The following is an 18,173-nucleotide window of genomic DNA, read 5'->3' on the forward strand; positions in this document are numbered from 1 at the left end:
GCCCTTTCTCGAAGGCTGGTTCTGGCTGAGGGATGTTTCCAAGATCTTTTCAGTTCGGGTGTTTTCATTGGAAAGAAGTAAACCCAATTCAAACATGTTCAGATAGTTATGAATTGTGTTGGCTGTCAAACAACCTTTATCCCGAGACCGAAACACAAGTTCAGCCCTGATGTTCAAGGTGCCACACAGCAGGAGCCAGCCTGGGACTGGGACAGAGGCTCCGCAGGAGACTTACCGAGGCTGTGCTGGGTATGCAGGGTTGGGGAGAGTCTGGAGGTTCAGAGCACGTGTGCAGTTTCACAGGCTGGGGTTAGAGGGCACGTACAATTCTATACGTCCAGGTTGGGGGCTGTGGGTGGGGAATTCTGAGATTTAATCAGAACAAGACGTGGTCTCAGGCCACAGGTAGCCAGGCCTGGGTTGTAGTTGGGTGAGTGGAAAGTTCTGTGGTGTGGGAAATTTTGAGCGGTCTTGACAGGGTGCATGTGTGTCAAGCGTCAGGTGTGTCTTGATCAGAGACGGTGCTCCATTTCCCTGAGGTTCCCTCAGCCTGTCCCTCCTCCTGGCTTTGGTGTTATCCCCAGTCCTTCTGCCATTATCCCAAGATGCCCACCAGCCATCCCCAAGAATGAGCTTCCTCACTTGTCCAGAAGAAATCCAAGGTGGTCCTCATGCTCCATTGGCCCAAATAGGCTGGAGCCTGCCTTTGTGCCTCAGCTAAGACTGCCCCGCCCATTCCCATCCACTATCAACCCCTGCTGTGTCTGCCAAGAGCCGGCTGTGGTGTTCCTCTCTCTCGAGGCAGCAACAATCAGAATGAAGTGCTCATTCCTCTGTGTCCCCATAGCCAACATCTCTCCTTGTGAAAATCTTCACATGCCTTTCTTCCCCAAGTCTGCCCCTTGCAGGACTGACAGGGTCTTCGTGCCTTCCCACAGGGCCTAGCAAACTTCCCCATGTCAGATGTTCTCAACATATATTGGTTGAATGAAAGGATGAGCAAACATTCAAAAGAGTAAGAACCGGTCGGGCGAGGTGGCTCACACCTGTAATCCCAGCACTTTGGGAGGCCAAGGTGGGCAGATCACCTGAGGTCAGGAGTTCAAGAGACCACCAGCCTGGTCAACATGCAGAAACCCCATCTCTACTAACAATACAAAAATTAGGCAGGCATGGTGGCATATGCCTGTAATCCCAGCTAATCGGGAGGCTGAGGCAGGAGAATTGCCTGAACCCAGGAGGTGGAGGTTGCAGTGAGCCGAGATCGCACCACTGCACTCCAGCCTGGGTGACAGAACGAGACTGCATCTCAAAAAAAAGAGTAAGAACAAAGGTCCAGTCCCTAGCAAGAGACAACCTAGACTCAGCGCTGTCTCCAACTTGCCTTCAGAGCATTCCTTCCCTCCTCCAGGTCACTGCAGGGAGCCTCCACAGTGGGAAAATGAAGGCACAGAAAGAATTTATCATTTCGTGGTAGGGCAGACGGTTCACTACCAGTGCATCCAGGGATACAGGGCTCTACACAGAGGTCCTGCCGAGAGCATCTGCAAAATGACCCATGGAAAGACAAGGTGGACCCAGCCCCGGCTCGTGTGCACGAAGGAAACGGAGCCCAGTCAGTTTCCAGGTAAGGCAGCTCCTGTCTGGGGTCCACGACATTGCTTTTCTCCATCAGGCTGACCAGGGCAAGATCCCTGACCTCTCCTGCTGTGTGTCTTTGGACAAGCCCCTTGATCTCCCAAGACTTCCATTTTTTTTCATTCTGAAAAAAAAAATGCAATAGACCAGATAGACCCCAAGGGCTCCTTTGATTAAGGTCCCCTGTGCCCTGAGTGGGGAGGAAGGTGTAGACAGAGAGAAGGAAAGGTCTAAAGGTCTCTCCCAAGCACCCTAGGTGCTGCCTCACAGTTGCTCCTGAGTCCACTACTTCCCTAAGTCACCAAGACCTCTTCTGGCTCCAAGGACAAGTCCAATGCCCCACACACGCATTTTTCCTCTTACTGGTGATCGTGTAAATGCATGATTTGAACAGTGCCCTGCGGTCAGCATGCTCCTTCCCCCTGTGCCATTCCCCGGCTGAGCTTGGATAAACAAACATGAAGAGTGCACACGTGCACGACAGGCACACATGCAAACGCTCAGCCCACTGGTGTCAGGTCTCCTGCTATCTGCCTTCTGAAATGTTAGTATCACGACAATCAAAAGTGACTTACATACAGGCCAAGCACGGTGGCTCACTCCCGTAATCCCAGCACTTTCGGAAGCCAAGGCAGGTGAATTACTTTAGGCTGGGAGTTTGAGACCAGCTGGGCCAAAATGGTGAAACTTCGTCTCTACCAAAAATACAAAACTTAGGTGGGCGTGGTGTTGGGTGCCTATAACACGCTACTCAGGAGGCTGAGGCAGGAGAATCGCTTGAATCTGGGAGGTGGAGGTGGCAGTGAGCCGAGATAGCACCACTGTACTCTAGCCTGGGCAACAGAGCAACACTCCATCTCAAAAAAAAATTAATAGTTTTCATTTATCCACTGAGATATCCTATTGTTTCACTCAGTATAACCACGAGACTGTCTAAAAAAAAAATGACTTTACATTCAAGTATTCCTGGTTTTCTTGCTCCCTGTACTTCTCATACTCACACCTTCTCCTGGGTTCCCTGGGGAGGCTGTTTTGTTCCCTCAGCTGCCTCCCGGGGCCACCCTAACAGCCAGGGAATGCCTGTTGCTTCCTTAGAAGAGGCTGAGCAGCAGGGCAGAGCCAGGGGTGCCGACCCCCCAGAGGAGGGGAGGGTCTGGCATGTAAGCAGCCGTCCTTAGTGCATCTCTGCTCCATCCAACGGCTCAATGGCATTCGTATTATGACCTATTTCCAAGTCACGGATGGAAACCAGGGCTGATTAGGGAGGCTGGGGAGAAAGCATTGCTCAGAGTTTTGGGGACAGCCATGGTCAGAACTGGAATTCAGCCTCGCCTGCTCTGCTGAGGCCACTTCACCGCTTCCCAGTGCCCTGGAGTGGAACCAAGTGGGGTGGCATCCCCCGGTGGAGTGCCCACACCAGGGTTCCTGCATCCTCAGGTGTATCTGGGGCCGGCCACCTCGGATGGGGTGGGAGTGAGGCCCTGACTCCTGTCTTTAGCTCCCCCAGCATCACTTACTCTCTTCCCCAGGTGAAGAGGAGCCTCAGGCAAGCCCTGACAGCCTTCTTGAGAGTGAGAATTCCTGCCTCATCACAACGACAGGTGCGGGAGAGTTTCCAAGAAGACAAAGGCTGGACCACAGAGACCTAGTCCAAAGGACAGGGGAGGCCAGGAGCCAGGCTCAGGGAGATGGGCAGAGATGACCTGTAGGGGAGAAACCTGCAGCAGCCTCCTCTCCCTCTGAGCAGGGACAGGACCTCAGCAACTGCAGGCCCCAAAGCAAGTGTCAGAAAGAGGGAATCCAGGACCAGGACCAAGCACGGTCCCCATTCAGAGATGGAATACCTGCCCTCACCACCACCACGTGTCTCCCAACAGCCTTTGAGCTTCTCATCCACAGAGAAGCCCTGACTTCCTTCAGCCTCGTGTCATCCTAAAGTCCATAGCAGGAGTGTCTCTCTTTATCTCCTTTTCACAGATTTTCAGGTACAGACAGAAGTGGCTGCGACCATGGAGACATTCATACTTACGACGAAGTACCAGCTAGCAGGTGAGTGGGCACTTGCTTTGTGGACAAAATGTATGCCCAGGCCGGGATGTGGACAGGTTGACTGGTTGGTAGGTTGGTAGATAGGTTGGTTAGTTGATTGGCAGGTTGGTTTATAGGTTGGTAGGTTAGTAGGTTAGTTAGTTGGTTGGCAGGTTGGTTTGTATGTTGGTACGTTGGTTGGTTGATAGGTTGGTAGATTGGCAGGTTGGTTAGTTGGTTGGTAGTTTGGTGGGTTGGTTGGTTGGTAGATTGGTTAGTTGGTAGGTTGGTAGATAGGTTGGTTAGTTGATTGGCAGGTTGGTTCATAGGTTGGTAGGTTAGTTAGTTGGTTGGCAGGTTGGTTTGTAGGTTGGTAGGTTGGTTGGTTGATAGGTTGGTAGATTGGCAGGTTGGTTAGTTGGTTGGTAGTTTGGTGGGTTGGTTGGTTGGTTGGTTAGTTGGTTGGTAGTTTGGTGGGTTGGTTGGTAGTTTGATGGGTTAGTTGGTTGGTAGTTTGGTGGGTTAGTTGGTTGGTTGGTTGGTTTGTATGTTGGTAGGTTGGTTGGTTGATAGGTTGGTAGATTGGCAGGTTGGTTGGTTGGTTGGTAGTTTGGTGGGTTGGTTGGTTGGTTGGTTAGTTGGTTGGTAGTTTGGGTGGTTAGTTGGTTGGTAGTTTGGTGGGTTGGTTGGTTGGTTGGTAGTTTGATGGGTTAGTTGGTTGGTAGTTTGGTGGGTTAGTTGGTTGGTAGTTTGATGGGTTAGTTGGTTGGTAGTTTGGTGGGTTAGTTGGTTGGTAGTTTGGTGGGTTGGTTGGTTAGTTGGTTAGTTGATTGGTATGTAGGTAGGTTGGTTGGTTGAAAGGACCCCTTCCTTACACTGCAAAATGTGTGAGTAAAAGACTAATCCAGATACTGACATAACTCAGAATCCCATGAACCAGTTATAGGATGTTATGAATGAAGTCTCTAGGCAGCCCCATCAGTTTCTCTCAAGCTGATCTGGAAGGTCTGTGCCCCAGGCCTCTGCCAGGGGTCAAGAGTGGGAGGAAGGAGCTATGTAGCCAGGCAGAGAGGACAGGCTTCCAGAAACACAGCAGTCACTTCCTGGTATGAGGGAAAAACAGACTCTGAGGCTGCATCTGCCTGGGAAAACCTCAGCAGGTTTTTCCTCCAAAACCTCAGCGGAGCAGCATCTAGAAAACCTGAACCCTTTCAAGAGATGTTAATGTGCTTCTTTTCATCTGCATATTTCAATGTTTCTTTTACCAGGCGCTCTCTGTGTCCTGAAATGAGGCCTGGCCTCTGACCCTTTCTGAAGGGCTTGTGTGGGAGAAGGTTTCCTCCAGAGGGAAAGCTCCCTCCACCCTCACCCTGTCCTCCCCACCCTGTTCGTCAAGCCTCCTAAGAAATCCCAGGGGGAGGGACCTACCTCCTGAGACGGAGAAGAGAGGCTGCAGCCTCCGCCTTGCTGTTTGGGGATGTCCTCAGCCTGCCCTGTAGCCCTGGCTCCTGCTGCTCCTCCTCATGCCAAGCTCAGTGCCCTTTGCTGAACTCCTTCTCTCTATTGACAGTGGCCTGCTGTGTTTTCCTGCTGATCAGCGTCCTCCTCCTGAGTGGGCTCACCTGGCAGCAGAGACGGTAAGTCCAGCATCACCAAGGCAGCACAGGGTCAGAGCCAAGTCCTGGGCCCCACCCAGCCCCACCCCGTGCTCTCCCTAATCACCTGCAGCAGTTCAGGGAGTGGCAAAGGGAAAAACAGAAAAGAAAAAGGAAACTCTAGAAACTTAGCATGTCTCTTGATTATCCAGGGTCTCCTTGATGCCTGCCAGCTACATTCTGGTCAACCCTCATACAAACTCCACAGTAAGACCCTGAGAAGATACAGATCCATTCCCCCAAAACTGAAGCTCTTGGCCCAGCCAGAGAGAAAAATAAAAGATTGCTTCCCTTCTTAGATGAGTCATCAGGCCCATAACATACTCCTAATTTTCCTCATGGGAATTTAAATGTATAAATTATTGCAATACAAATGATAAGCCCCCCACCACACACACACACAGGGTTATTGTAGCAGGCATGAGTCATGTAACTGACAGTGTACCAATCTCTCTAAGGTGTCAGCTGCTTCCTAAGGTGTCCTTTTAGGAGTACATGTTGAGGGTATACTCAGTACTCTAACCCTCTCCTTCCTCAGCCTGCACACCTGACAAGCCTTAACACCTAGCAGGATTTTTTTCATTTGCTAATTTGAAGACCAAACACGTTCAGGCCCAGAGGACAAAGCTATTTGGCAGTAGGAATGGATCAGTGTTTATGCTGTGAAACAGAACAGTGAGAACCCACGTGAGTTCCCCCAAGAATCTCAATGGATCAGAATTACAATCTTTGGACAGACTCAAACATACATCTGGAAATGACCCTTTAGTCAGAGTTTGTCCAAAATCCTTCCTATAATACGATATCAACTTATGGTGCCCTCTTGTGGCAACAGAGCCTAGCCAAAGAGAGTTTTGTTTGGGGAAATATCTCATTTGTTGAGCAATGACCAGGAACCCATGACGTGCTGCAGAAGGATCGCAGTGGCTTGTGAGAGCCAGTGGTTACATTTTCAAGGCTTCTGCAAACTGGCTTTTAAGCCCAGCCATTTGTAAAGTTAAAGTATTGAGGGTAGGAGCAGCGGCTCCTGCCTGTAACTCCTGTACTTTGAGAGAGCAAGGTGAGAGGCTCGCTGGAGACCAGCCTGGAAAACAAAGAGACCTTGTCTCTACAAAAACATTTTATTTTATCATATTTTTATTTATCTTATTTTGAGACAGTTTCACTCTTGTTGCCTAGGCTAGAGTGCAATGGCGTGATCTTGGCTCACCACAACCTCCACTTCCCTAGGTTCAAGTGATCCTCCTGCCTCAGCCTCCTGAGTAGCTGGGACTACAGGCATGCACCAGCACCCCCGGCTAATTTTTTGTATTTTTAGTAGAGACAGGGTTTCTTCATGTTGGTCAGGCCAGTCTCGAACTCCCAACCTCAGGTGACCCTCTTGTCTCAGCCTCCCAAAGTGCTGGAATTACAGGCCTGAGCCACCACACCCAGCCTATAAAAACATTTTAAAATTAGCTAGGTGTGATGGCGCATACCTGTAGTCCCAGCGACTGGGAAGGGTGAGGTGGGAGAAGCCCTGGAGTCCAGGGCTTCAGGGTTGCAGTGCCCTCCAGCCTGGGTGACAGAATGAGTGCTGTCTCAAAAAAAATTAAAGCATTCAAATTTACAGTTCAGTAAACTACGTTAAATACGGGAGCAAGAATGACTTACAACGATGGCTTCCTAATGATTTGCTACATTTTACCGCTATCCTTGCTCTCGGGGCAGTTTGCATCCATTGTGTCTGCATGGTGGAAATACCGTATGATGGTGGCTACCGTCCATCTCTTCCCAACCACCTGTTCAGGGACGTCACATTGCCAGCGGCAAGCTGGGTGTGGAGAGAGGATTTACACCATGAGAGACAGGCAACCGTCCTCGGAGAGCTGCTTGTTAGACATCACCAGCACACCTCTGCGTGGAGCCTTGTGCTGTGGGACCTCTGTGCAAAGTATGGAGAAATTAGATATTCCTGTGAGCTCACTGAGGACTGGGAAAAGGCTAAGGCCGTATTGTTCAATACAGTAGCCACTAGCCACCTGTGGTTACTTAAGTGTGTTTAAACGTAAATAAATTAAATACAATTAGGAATTCAGTTTCGCAGTTGCCCTAGCCACATTTCAAGAGTTCCCTAGCCACAGGTGTCTATGTTATTGGACAGCACAACTACGAAAGACTTCCATCATCTCAGAAAGTTCCATAGCACAGTGCTGGCTAGAAACGGAGAGCTTTAATGCATGCAAATCATTTAGCACAGTTAATTGCTGTTTAATATTCCCGTTCCACAGCTATAGTCTGCTACGTAGTTTTTGAAAACTTACTCCAGGTGCGGTGGCTCATGCCTGTAATCCCAGCACTTTGGGAGGCCGAGGCAAGCAGATCACGAGGTCAGGAGTTCCAGACCAGCCTGGCCAACATAGTGAAACCCTGTCTCTACTAAAAACACAAAAAGGAGCCAGGCGTAGTGGCACGCGCCTGTAATCCCAGCTACTTGGGAGGCTGAGGCAGGAGAATTGCTTGAACCCTGGAGACGGAGGTTGTAGTGAACTGACATTGCACCACCGTAGTCCAGCCTGGGCAAAGACCAAGACACTGTCTCAAAAATCAAACAAACAAAAAAACACCTTAAAGAACATTTTCTAAGTGACGGACACTCTGCCAGGGACTCAAAGATGAATACAACATGGTCCTACTTTTAGGTGCCTACAGACTAGTGGAAGAGAAGGAAAACATACTCACTTTAAATACAGTTTGTGAAACCCTAATGTTGAGGTGTTACAGGAACAAAGTGAGAAGCCCCTCCACGGTGGTTTACAGAAGGCTTTAGATCTGACAGCGCCCGAAATGCCTGGGGCCAGGTAGGGAGCTGCAGATGATGGCTTCCAGGCAGAGGGAGCATGAGGAAGGGCGTGAGGTGTCAAGGGTGGGATGAGGTGTTGGGGAGAAGCCAAGCAGTGCTGAGCAGCTGGGTGCATGGGGCAGCCTGACAATGATGCCCTGCCCTAGGGACGGCAGTGACCAAGTCGGGGAACACCAGGCCAGGCTGAAGAGCTGGGCTTCATCCCCAGGATTCCTCCCAGATGAGGAATCTTCATCCAGTAGTGAACCACAGAAGGCTTTATGTGGCTAAAAGGCAGGTGGTAACGCTGGCCATCCACGTGGTCTGACTGCAGCACAGAGGCTAGGTTGAAGGGTGGGTGACTGTGGTGGCAGTTTGACTACATGACAATGGGATACGCCACCAAGATCGTACATTACCTTGTTTTATTTGGAGATGGAGTCTTGCTCTGTTGCCCAGGCTGGAGTACAGTGGCATGATCTTGGCTCACTGCGACCTCCACCTTCTGGGTTCAAGCAATTCCCCTGCCTCAGCCTCCCAAGTAGCTGGGACAGCAGGCACATGCTACCGTGCCCGGCTAATTTTCATATTTCTAGTAGAGATGGGGTTTTACTACATTGGCCAGGTCAGTCTCGAACTTCTGACCTCAAGTAATCCACCCGCCTTGGCCTCCCAAAGTGCTGGGGTTACAAGCATGAACCACCGTGCCTGGCCCGAATGACTCTTAGTGGTGGAAAATAAATAAATAAATAGAAAGAATTGTAAAGTACATCCACAGAGACTGTGAGCTTTATCACTTTCATAGGACACGTGCACAAAAAGGCTTTGTGAGCATGATCTAAGGGTGGAGGTTTCAGCCCTCTGACTTCAAAAGGTCACCCAGTGGACACTCACACAGGCCCACTTGGCGAGCTGATGGCCTCAACCAGCTTGAACTGAACAAGAGCTGATCCGAAGTTCCTAAAAAGGAATGTGAGCAGTCCTTACAATGATAACCTATCCACCAGAGACAGCGTCTGGGTGGAAGCCAACGGAAGTGTAGTTATATATGACTTAGCGACATGACTTTCAGTTATACGGGTTTAAAAATCACCTGGAACCAGGTGACTAAAAGTGAGGCAAGCAAGTGTGGCAGGCCTGTTCAGGTCAGCCCTCAGTTTCACACCTACCACACAGTGGATGGAATTCTCTTGCTGTGAGAAACCACAGAGCAGAGGCTGAACTTGGGCAGCCAGTCGTGGCCCCTGGAGGGATGGAGAGACCTTGAGGTCAGATTTCAGCGAGTGGGAAGGCGACAGTTCACTGGGGGTGGTTACGACTTAGCAGGTCAATTGGGTCTAAAGTGGAACGCTCCACCCGCACTGGTTTAGGATGTGGACCACATTTTTTTGGTGCTGTATTACACATATGACCATGACTTTGTTACACCACTACAGGAGAAAGAGTAGAAGAACAATCTAGAAAACCGAAAGAACGAGAACTTCTTGGTAAGAAGTCAAGAACAGACGACAGAAGTCGTGAGGCACCAAGCAACATCAGAGGAGTTTAACACTTGCCCAGGAGACATGCCCTGTGCTCACCTGGGTTTTGGAAGCTCTGAAGTCGCATCGCAGGACACAGGGCAGTGGCAACCCGGTCTCTAGGCCAGCTCAGTCCCATCAGAGAGCGAGCACTACCCACTTCCAAAGAGCAATCCTGTCATTGAAGAAAAGGACAAAACCACCAGAATTCTCCATCTTATTTACATGTATATGTGTCATTAAAGCCTGAATGGTCTGGAACTCTCTCCACGCTCCGTGTAGTATAGAGAAAAGCAGGTTTACATTAATCTCGTCTCAACTCTCCAGTTCAGGAATCCCAAGGAAAGCCCTCGCACTAATGTAAATACACAACACACACACTCTACCCTATACAACTAGATGTTGTCTCGTGGCTCCTTTCTCAGCTGCTTCTGACTGCTGATTCTCCCGTTCACATCGCCTAATGAACATCCTTTAAGAACTGTGGGCTGCCACCCAGAGATCGTTTTACCCTTGGCTCAGTCTTCTAAGCTGACCCCCTTTTACTGAGCCTCCAGTCTTGAATTTCTAAAGCACAGAGGCCATGGCAGAATAGTCTTTGGGTAACTTCAAAACGGGGCAGCCAAGCCCCATGAGGCAATGTCAGGAACAGAGGATGAATGGGGTCCCAGGCAGAGAATCGTACTTATCAAAGTTTTACTTGTGCGTTACTAAGAGGCCTCTTTAAGAGTTAATTTCTCGGGGATTGCTGTGAAAAATACTCTGAATTTGGCCTGCACTAATCTGATGTTTACAAGTGGACACACAAACGTCAGTGTGTACATTTTCTAATAAGTGTCTAAGAACACTGGAAAGGGATCTGTACATTCAATGTTTATGGAAGGAAGGAAAGAAGGAAGGAAGTGAAGAGGGAGAAGGGAAGGAGGTCATATTGGTAGAATGCAACCATGGAAAAGAGCACATCAGGCCAGGCATGGTGGCTCAGGCCTATAATCCCAGCTCCCTAGGAGACTAAAGTAGGACGATCTCTTGAGGCCAGGAGTTTGAGACCAGCCTGGGCAGCATAGCAAGAACTCGTCCCTACAAAAAAATTAAAAATTGGCTGGATGTGGTGGCATGCACCTGTAGTTCCAGCCACTCTGGAGGCTGAGGCAGGAGGATTGCTTGAGCCCAGGAGTTCGAGGCTGCAGTCAGCCATGATAGCACCACTGTACTCCAGTGTATGCAGCACACATTTTTCCCTATCTTTAAGGAAAAAAGGAAAAGAAGAGCATGTCAGCAGTCCTCAAACATTAGCAAAAAGTTCAGCATATCAGAATCACCTGGAGGCCTTGTTAAAACAGTTCACTGGACTGATCTCCAGAGTTTCTGAGTCATCGGTCTGGGAGAGAGCCAAAGGGTTTGCATTTCTAACAATTCCCAGGTGCTGCTGCTGCTGCTGCTCCTCAGGGAACACACTTTGAGAGCCATTGTGTTATCCCTCCGCACACCCACCCAGTCTCAACTCCCACGAAAAACTCAGCTTCAGGAGCTGAGATTCCAGTGTGCGCCCTGGTTCCATGTCTGGTGTTCAGCTCCCTCCCGAATGCGCCGAGTCCACATTCTAGCTCAGCAACATCACATGGTTAGGGACATGAACGGAGATTATTCATTCATGAGACTATCAGCCAGTTTTCATTTCTGAGGGGGCAGGAGCGTGTTAGGGAAAATAATGGGCAGTTTTCAGCAGGGTCCAGATTCAGATTAAAGAGCTATTTCTGTCTTTTTGATGACCAGCCACATACAGACTCACCTGTGCCCCCTCCCCTCCCCCTTCAGGTATATGTTTTCTAAGTTGAAAAGAATCTCAGACCAAAAAAAAAATATATATATATATGTAAATCTTATTTGAGTAGAATTGAAATACTCCTTCTGGGTGTTGAGGGGCCTATATGGTCATGATAATACTAAGATGTTATTGACCATTTCACTCTCCTTCTCTCAAAAAGGTATGGTGGAATTTTCCAGAAGCTATGTGATATATGGGGGTGATGTCATCACTCTGCTGTTAACATGTAATCAATTTGTTGCTATTGTTTATAAATGAAAAAATGATGTTTTTTAAAAAGTCTTGGTTTTTGTTATAAGTATGATAAGTATTGCTAGCTATAACATACGTAACCAAAAGCCCTTTATAGTATATTTATTTATTTATTTATTTTTGAGATGGAGTGTCACTCTGTTGCCCAGGCTGAAGTGCCATGGCATGATCTCAGCTCACTGCAGTCTCTGCCCATTGGGTTCAAGCGATTCTCCTGCCTCAGCCTCCCAAGTAGCTGGACAACAGGCACCCACCATCACACCCGGCTAATTTTTGTATTTTTGGTAGAGATGGGGTTTGACCATGTTTGTCAGGCTGGTCTCGAACTTCTGACCTCAAGTGATCCACCCACCATGGCCTCCCAAAGTGCTGGGATTACAGGCGTGAGCCACAGCACACAGTATGGAATCCTCTATAGTTTTAATAGTTTTAAATAACATGCAAAGGTCCTGTCAAATGGCCAAAAAGCACATCAACATCACTGGTCATTTCAGAAACACAAATCAAAACCACAATGAGACACACTTCACACCCACTGAGATGACTAAGAGAAAGAACAGGAATGCTCACAGATGGCTGGTAGGGTGTCAAACAGTGCAGCCACCTGGCAAAGCAGCGATGGGCATTTCCTCAGGAAGCTAAAGATAGATGTCCTATGACCCAGCAATTCTATTCCTAGGTAGAATCCAAGGAAGACAAAGAAAGACAAAAAAGACATCCAAGAAAGACAAAAACACATGTCTAAACCTAAACTTGTACACAACTGTTTATAACAGCATTGTTCATACTCTCCAAGAGGTAGAAACTCCCACATACCCAACAGCGAATGAATGCGTAAAGGCTGGGCGTGGTGGCTCACACCTATAACCCCAGCTCTTTGGGAGGCCAAGGTGGGCAGATCACTTGAAGCCAGGAATTGGAGACCAGCCTGACCAACATGGTGAGACCCCAGCTCTACTGTGTCTACTACAAATACAAAAAATTAACTGGGCATGGTGGCAGGCTTCTGTAATTCCAGCTACCTGGGAGGCTGAGACATAAGAATCCCTTGAACCTGGGAGGCAGAGGTTGAAGGGAGCCAAGATGGTGCCACACACTGCAGCCTGGGCAACAGAGGGACTCTTCTCTCCAAAAAAAAGAATGGATAACCAAATCATGGCATAGCCCTACCATGAAGTATTAGCCACAGGAAGGATGAACTATTGATCCATGCTGCCATTTCGATGAGGGTCAAAAACATTATGCTGAGTGAAGGAAGCCCTGCACAAAAGGTCACTACTGTATGACTCTTTTTTTTAAAAGACCGGGTTTCACCATGTTGGCCAGGATGGTCTTGATCTTCTAACTTCATGATCCACCCACCTCAGCCTCCCAAAGTGCTGGGATTATAGGCGTCAGCCACTGCGCCCGGCATATGTCTCTTTTTTTATGAAATATCTAGAATAGGCAACTCCCTAGAGACAGAAAGCAGATGAGTGTTTGCCAGGGGATTTTTCTGGGGTGGCAAAGAAGTTTGGAAACTAGAGAAAGGAGATAATGGCACAATATGTTGAACACACTAACAGCCACTGGATTGTATGCTTTATCACGGTTCATTGTGTGTTATGTGAATTTCACCTCAACTTTAAAAAAGGAGATCCTGAGACCAACAGGTTTGAATAGCGCTTATCTTATGATTCTCAAAGAAGGGTCCTCAGCCCAGAAGGATCATCCTGAAGCCTTTATGGTGACTTTAGCATTTTATGAAGTAAGTTTTGAGGAGACCCTGAATTTTTGTTTTCAAAGATTAAAAGTAGCATGTTACTAAAGTTTATGGAAGACTCTGATTCGGCATTCTGTCACGAACGCACAATGTGCATAGTTTATGGAAGACTCTAATTCGGCATTCTGTCACGAACGCACAATGTGCATAGCTCCCAGGAAGCCTGCTGTTCCTGAGGCAACACCAGACCCGTCGTGAGTTGGTTTTAGTTTTTACTCACTGGTATTCCTTCAGCTAATTATGAATTCCTGCCGGTGATTTTCATGGAGGGGTTGTGTTGGCTGGTTCCCAATGTGCATCCTCATAATCAATTAATTGCTGCAGGTTGAAAACCCGAACAAACGGAAAGTCAATCACTCTTCTTAGATCTGTAGAAGATTACAGTAGCTCACCGTCCCCAATGTTGGAGAGGCAGACGGGCTGATACAGGGAAATCACAACTTCCTGGAGAAGAAGCAAATGTCTTCTCCAGTCTTGTTGACTCAAACTAGGTCTCCTGTCTACGCCTGCACTGCCACCAGAAGATATGAGATGATTCTGATTTCATAAGGCCCAAGCCACAGACCCCACTCCTAGAATCAGTAATAAAGAGATCTTAAAAGCAGCCAGAGAGAAATGAACCATTGCAGAGAAACATAAATAAGGATGACAGGTTCAAGCAATTCTCCTGCCTCAGCCTCCCATATAGCTGGGATTACAGGCATGCACCACCATGCCCAGCTAAGTTTTGTATGTTTAGTAGAGACAGGGTTTCACCATGTTGGTCAGGCTAGTCTTGAACTCGTGACCTCAAGTGATCTTCCCGCCCCAGCTTCCCAAAGTGCTTGGATTACAGGGGTGAGCCACCGTGCCGGCAATAACCACTTCAAATGTAAATTGTCTACACATCCCAATTAAAAAACAAAGATCGTAAGATTGGATTTCAAAAGCAAGAAAAAATATATCCATACTATAAGAAATAAAAAAATTGAAAGTAGAAAGATTGAAAACACTTAGCACAAGAAAGCTGGAGTGCTGCTATCAGATTAACACATTTGAGAGTAACAAACACAGCCAAGGACAAAGAAGGTCATTTCATAGTGCTGAAGGGATCAGTTCCTCAGGAGGCCATGGCAACCCTAGTGCTAGCATTTTAGGACTGCTGTGCACTTAACACCAGAGCTTCGAAATACGTGAAGTGAAAGCTAATTGAACTGCAAAAGTAAATAGTCAAATCTGTGACCATAGTGAAGATTTCAAAACAATTCTCTCACTCTCAGACACAGGTAGAACAAGTAGATAGAAAACCCGATAAAATATAGAGGACTTAAATAACATTATCAACCAATTTGACTTAATTGAAATTTATAGACCATTTACCCAACAAAGACTGAACACACATTCTTTTAAAATGCATAAGGAACATTTAACACCATAGGCTGTTTACGAGGACATTTTTTTAAAGTCTCCACCTCACACTCTTTAGGATGGTTGTTATCAAAAAGAAAACAGAAAATAACAAGTGTTGGCAAAGAGTAATTGGAACTCTTGTGCACAGCTGGTGGGATTGTAAACGGAGCAGCTGCTGTGGAAAACAGCATGGCAGATGCTCAAAAAAAGAAAAAAAGAATTGTCATGTGATCCAGCAATTCCATGTCTGGGCATACACCCAAAAGTATTGGAAACAGGGTCTTAAAGACTTTATAGCAATGTTACTCTCAGTGGCCCAAAGGTGGAAGCAACCCAGTATCCATCAGCAGATGAAAGAATAAACAAAGTGTGGTACGTACTCATCATGGAATATTATTCAGCCTTAAAAAGGAAGGAAATGTTGACACAGGCTTCAGCACGAATGAAGCTAGAGGACATTAGACTCTGTGAAATAAGCCAGACACGACAGGACAAACACTGTATGATTGCACTTATCTGAGTTCCTTCCTTAGAGTAGTCAGATTCACTGAAACGGAAAGTAGAATGGTCATTGCCAGGGGCTGGGGGAAGGGGAGGAGGAGTCATTTAATGGGAACGGAGTTTCAGTTTTGCAAGATTAAAAAGTTCTGGAGAAGGACAGTAGTTATGGTTGTGTAGCAACACGATTGTGCTTAATGCTGCAGAACTGTGCACCTGAAAATGGTGACGATGGTGAATTGTACATTGTCTGCTGTTTACCACATTTTTAAATATATATATATATATATATATATACACACACTGTTTGACTCCATTTATATGAATTCCTAAAAAATCCCAATGACCCTTCAGTGACAGATAGCAGACCACAGACTGTCAGTGGAAGATGACAAAGGAGCATTATCTTGTGGTTTTATGGGTGTGTACTTATGCCAAAACTTACCAAACTGTGTACTTTGAATGTGTACATATATTTATATGTTCACTAAACCTCCAATAAAACTCTTTCTTAAAAAATTACCTGTTTGAAATTCCTAGCCAGGTTCTGTTTTTTGGACTGACCCCTGAGTGAATCTCTCCTGGCCTCACCAGCCTGCAGTTCAGATGAAACTGTGCTCTTGGTGATAAGCCGTGCACACACACAGTCTCTTTCAGAGACTGCAGACTCAGATAAGACCGTGTTTTTGGTAATAACCTGTAAATAACCCATACACACATACACACACACAGTCTCCTTCAGAACCTGCAGGTTCAGATGAGACCACGCTCCTGATAATAATCCCCACCCCACCCCCACACATGCACAGTCTCCTTCAGAGTCTACAGATTCAAATGAGACCAATTTCTTGGTAATAACCTCTCCCTTCTCTCTGTCTCTCTCTCTCTCTCTCTCTCTCTCTCTCTCTCTCTCTCTCTCTCTCTCTCTCTCCTTCAAAGCCTGCAGGTTCAGATGAGACTGCACTCTTGGTGACAGCCCATATGCGTGCATGCGCACACACACACACACACACACACACCCCATCTCCTTCAGATATTTTTAGGAGTCCTCAGCGTCTGACCAGACAGCCTTCCTGGGCTCCACCTATGAGAGGGTAACACCCTCCTCCTTCCCACTATATGCCCTGTTTTATTACCTGGGCACTAAAACAAGTGACTGTGTCCTAGAGTCTCGCAGAATCCTTCATGAATCCTGCATCCCCGGCTTCCGCCCGCAGCTTTTCTTTCCATGCGTTTTTGACGCAGACCCATGGAAGACTTTCTGAGACATGTACCAGGATGTCCTCTGTATTACTCCCTATTCTTCTCCCCCAGCCTCACTCCTCCAAAAATGCAACTAGAGTCACAGGTCCTGCCCCATAGCTTTCCCAGAGGTGCCCAGATCAATCTGAATTCTAGGGGCGAACACAGGTGGTCGGAAACCCCCGTCCACGTGCCTCACGATGAGGATGCAACGCCATCTGTTAAGACCTCTGGACTCTAGGTTCTTTACGTGTTCATTTTACAAATATTTAACACCACTCCTTAAGGAAAACCTAGAAACAAGAGGCTTGATTGCTGTTGGGACAAAATGATGTGTAAAGTGTTACAGTGCGGCAGAGTTCCCACCTTAAGGCTCCAGACTGTATGCTCTGTTCTCATGCAACACCTACACGTGGACTTGTGAGAACAAAGTCACCAGGTGCTGCTCTGCTGGGTGCCAGAAACACTCCACCAGGTGCAAAACCGAAAAGGTGGGGGGATGTGGGACAGGCAGGAGAACGGGTTTCCTTCCCACCCATGCCACTCTTTGCCTTTACTGTGAAGGAAGAGAAAAGGAAAAGAGGGATGGTGAAGTCTATGCCCCAAGTCTCTGCTTCTTGATGCTTTGCAATTTGTAGAGGAAAGATAGGTTCTAAAATAGAATACATTAAATTGTGATTCCCAAAAACCTAGGGCAGTCAGGCTGCATTTTGGAAGCAGCAGCCAGGAGTACAAGTCCTGGCGCACGGGAAGGAGGAAAAGTGGGAGAAAGCTTGAGAGAGCCCTCTGAGTTTCCCTCGGGCAAACGTGGCCTGAACGAGATCCAGCCTCAGCGACAGAGCAAGACTCTACCTCAGGAAAAAAAAAAAAAAAAATTAATTTAAAAAAAGCAGCTGAAAACATTATACTAAAGTATGATAGATGATTAATTTTTTAACATATTTTTCTAAATTCTGTAATACTTGTGTTATTTGCAAACTTTTCAAAACATGCAATTTGCTGTGCTTTATTTTATCAGTATTTTACTTTTATACCTATAAAAAGAGAGAAAGGCTATGGCCCACTTTTAACTCATTTTATTTTTAATTTGCATCTTTTGTCACTTGAGAAAATAGTCTGGGATGGGCAAGTGGCACTGGTGTTCACTAAAAACTAAATGAAAAGTCTGGCTACAAGGTTGTGCATTTTAACGCTCGATTCAAAACAAACTATTAGTATCCTCAACTTTCTCTATTGATTTTGTTTCAATTTCATTGACTTCTACTATTTATTATTTTCTTCATTCTGTTTACTTTCAGCTTTATTTGCTTTTCTTTTTGTACTTTCTTTAGGTAAAAGCTGAAATCATTGAATTGAGATTTTTCTATTTCTCTAATACAGGCATTTAATACTATAAATTTCCCTCTAAGCACTGCTTTAGCTGCATCCCTCAAGTTAAGAAATGCATTTCCCTTTTTTTGAGACAGAGTTTCGCTCGTTACGCAGGCTGGAGTGCAATGGCGTGATCTCGGCTCACCGCAACCTCCGCCTCCTGGGTTCA

General features: G+C 46.9%; 1 protein-coding gene and 1 long non-coding RNA gene across 3 annotated transcripts in view; one reads left to right on the forward strand and one right to left on the reverse strand.

The window, feature by feature from the left end:
* IL2RA (interleukin 2 receptor subunit alpha) overlaps positions 1 to 9,923 on the forward strand; it is a 58,899-nt gene extending 48,976 nt beyond the window's left edge. Inside the window, 5 exon segments of one of the 2 annotated variants that reach the window (NM_001257218.1) lie at positions 1,412 to 1,627; positions 3,168 to 3,239; positions 3,616 to 3,687; positions 5,237 to 5,303; positions 9,579 to 9,628. In NM_001257218.1, the coding sequence (NP_001244147.1) occupies positions 1,412 to 1,627; positions 3,168 to 3,239; positions 3,616 to 3,687; positions 5,237 to 5,303; positions 9,579 to 9,603 (452 nt within the window). In that variant the 3' untranslated portion in view covers positions 9,604 to 9,628. 2 annotated transcript variants of the gene reach the window in all.
* LOC144576865 (uncharacterized) overlaps positions 1 to 18,173 on the reverse strand; it is an 82,150-nt gene that overhangs the window by 39,636 nt on the left and 24,341 nt on the right. The gene's annotated exons all lie outside the window — the stretch shown is intronic.

Source organism: Callithrix jacchus, chromosome 7 (assembly GCF_049354715.1).
Source record: "Callithrix jacchus isolate 240 chromosome 7, calJac240_pri, whole genome shotgun sequence".
Lineage (NCBI taxonomy): Eukaryota > Metazoa > Chordata > Mammalia > Primates > Cebidae > Callithrix > Callithrix jacchus.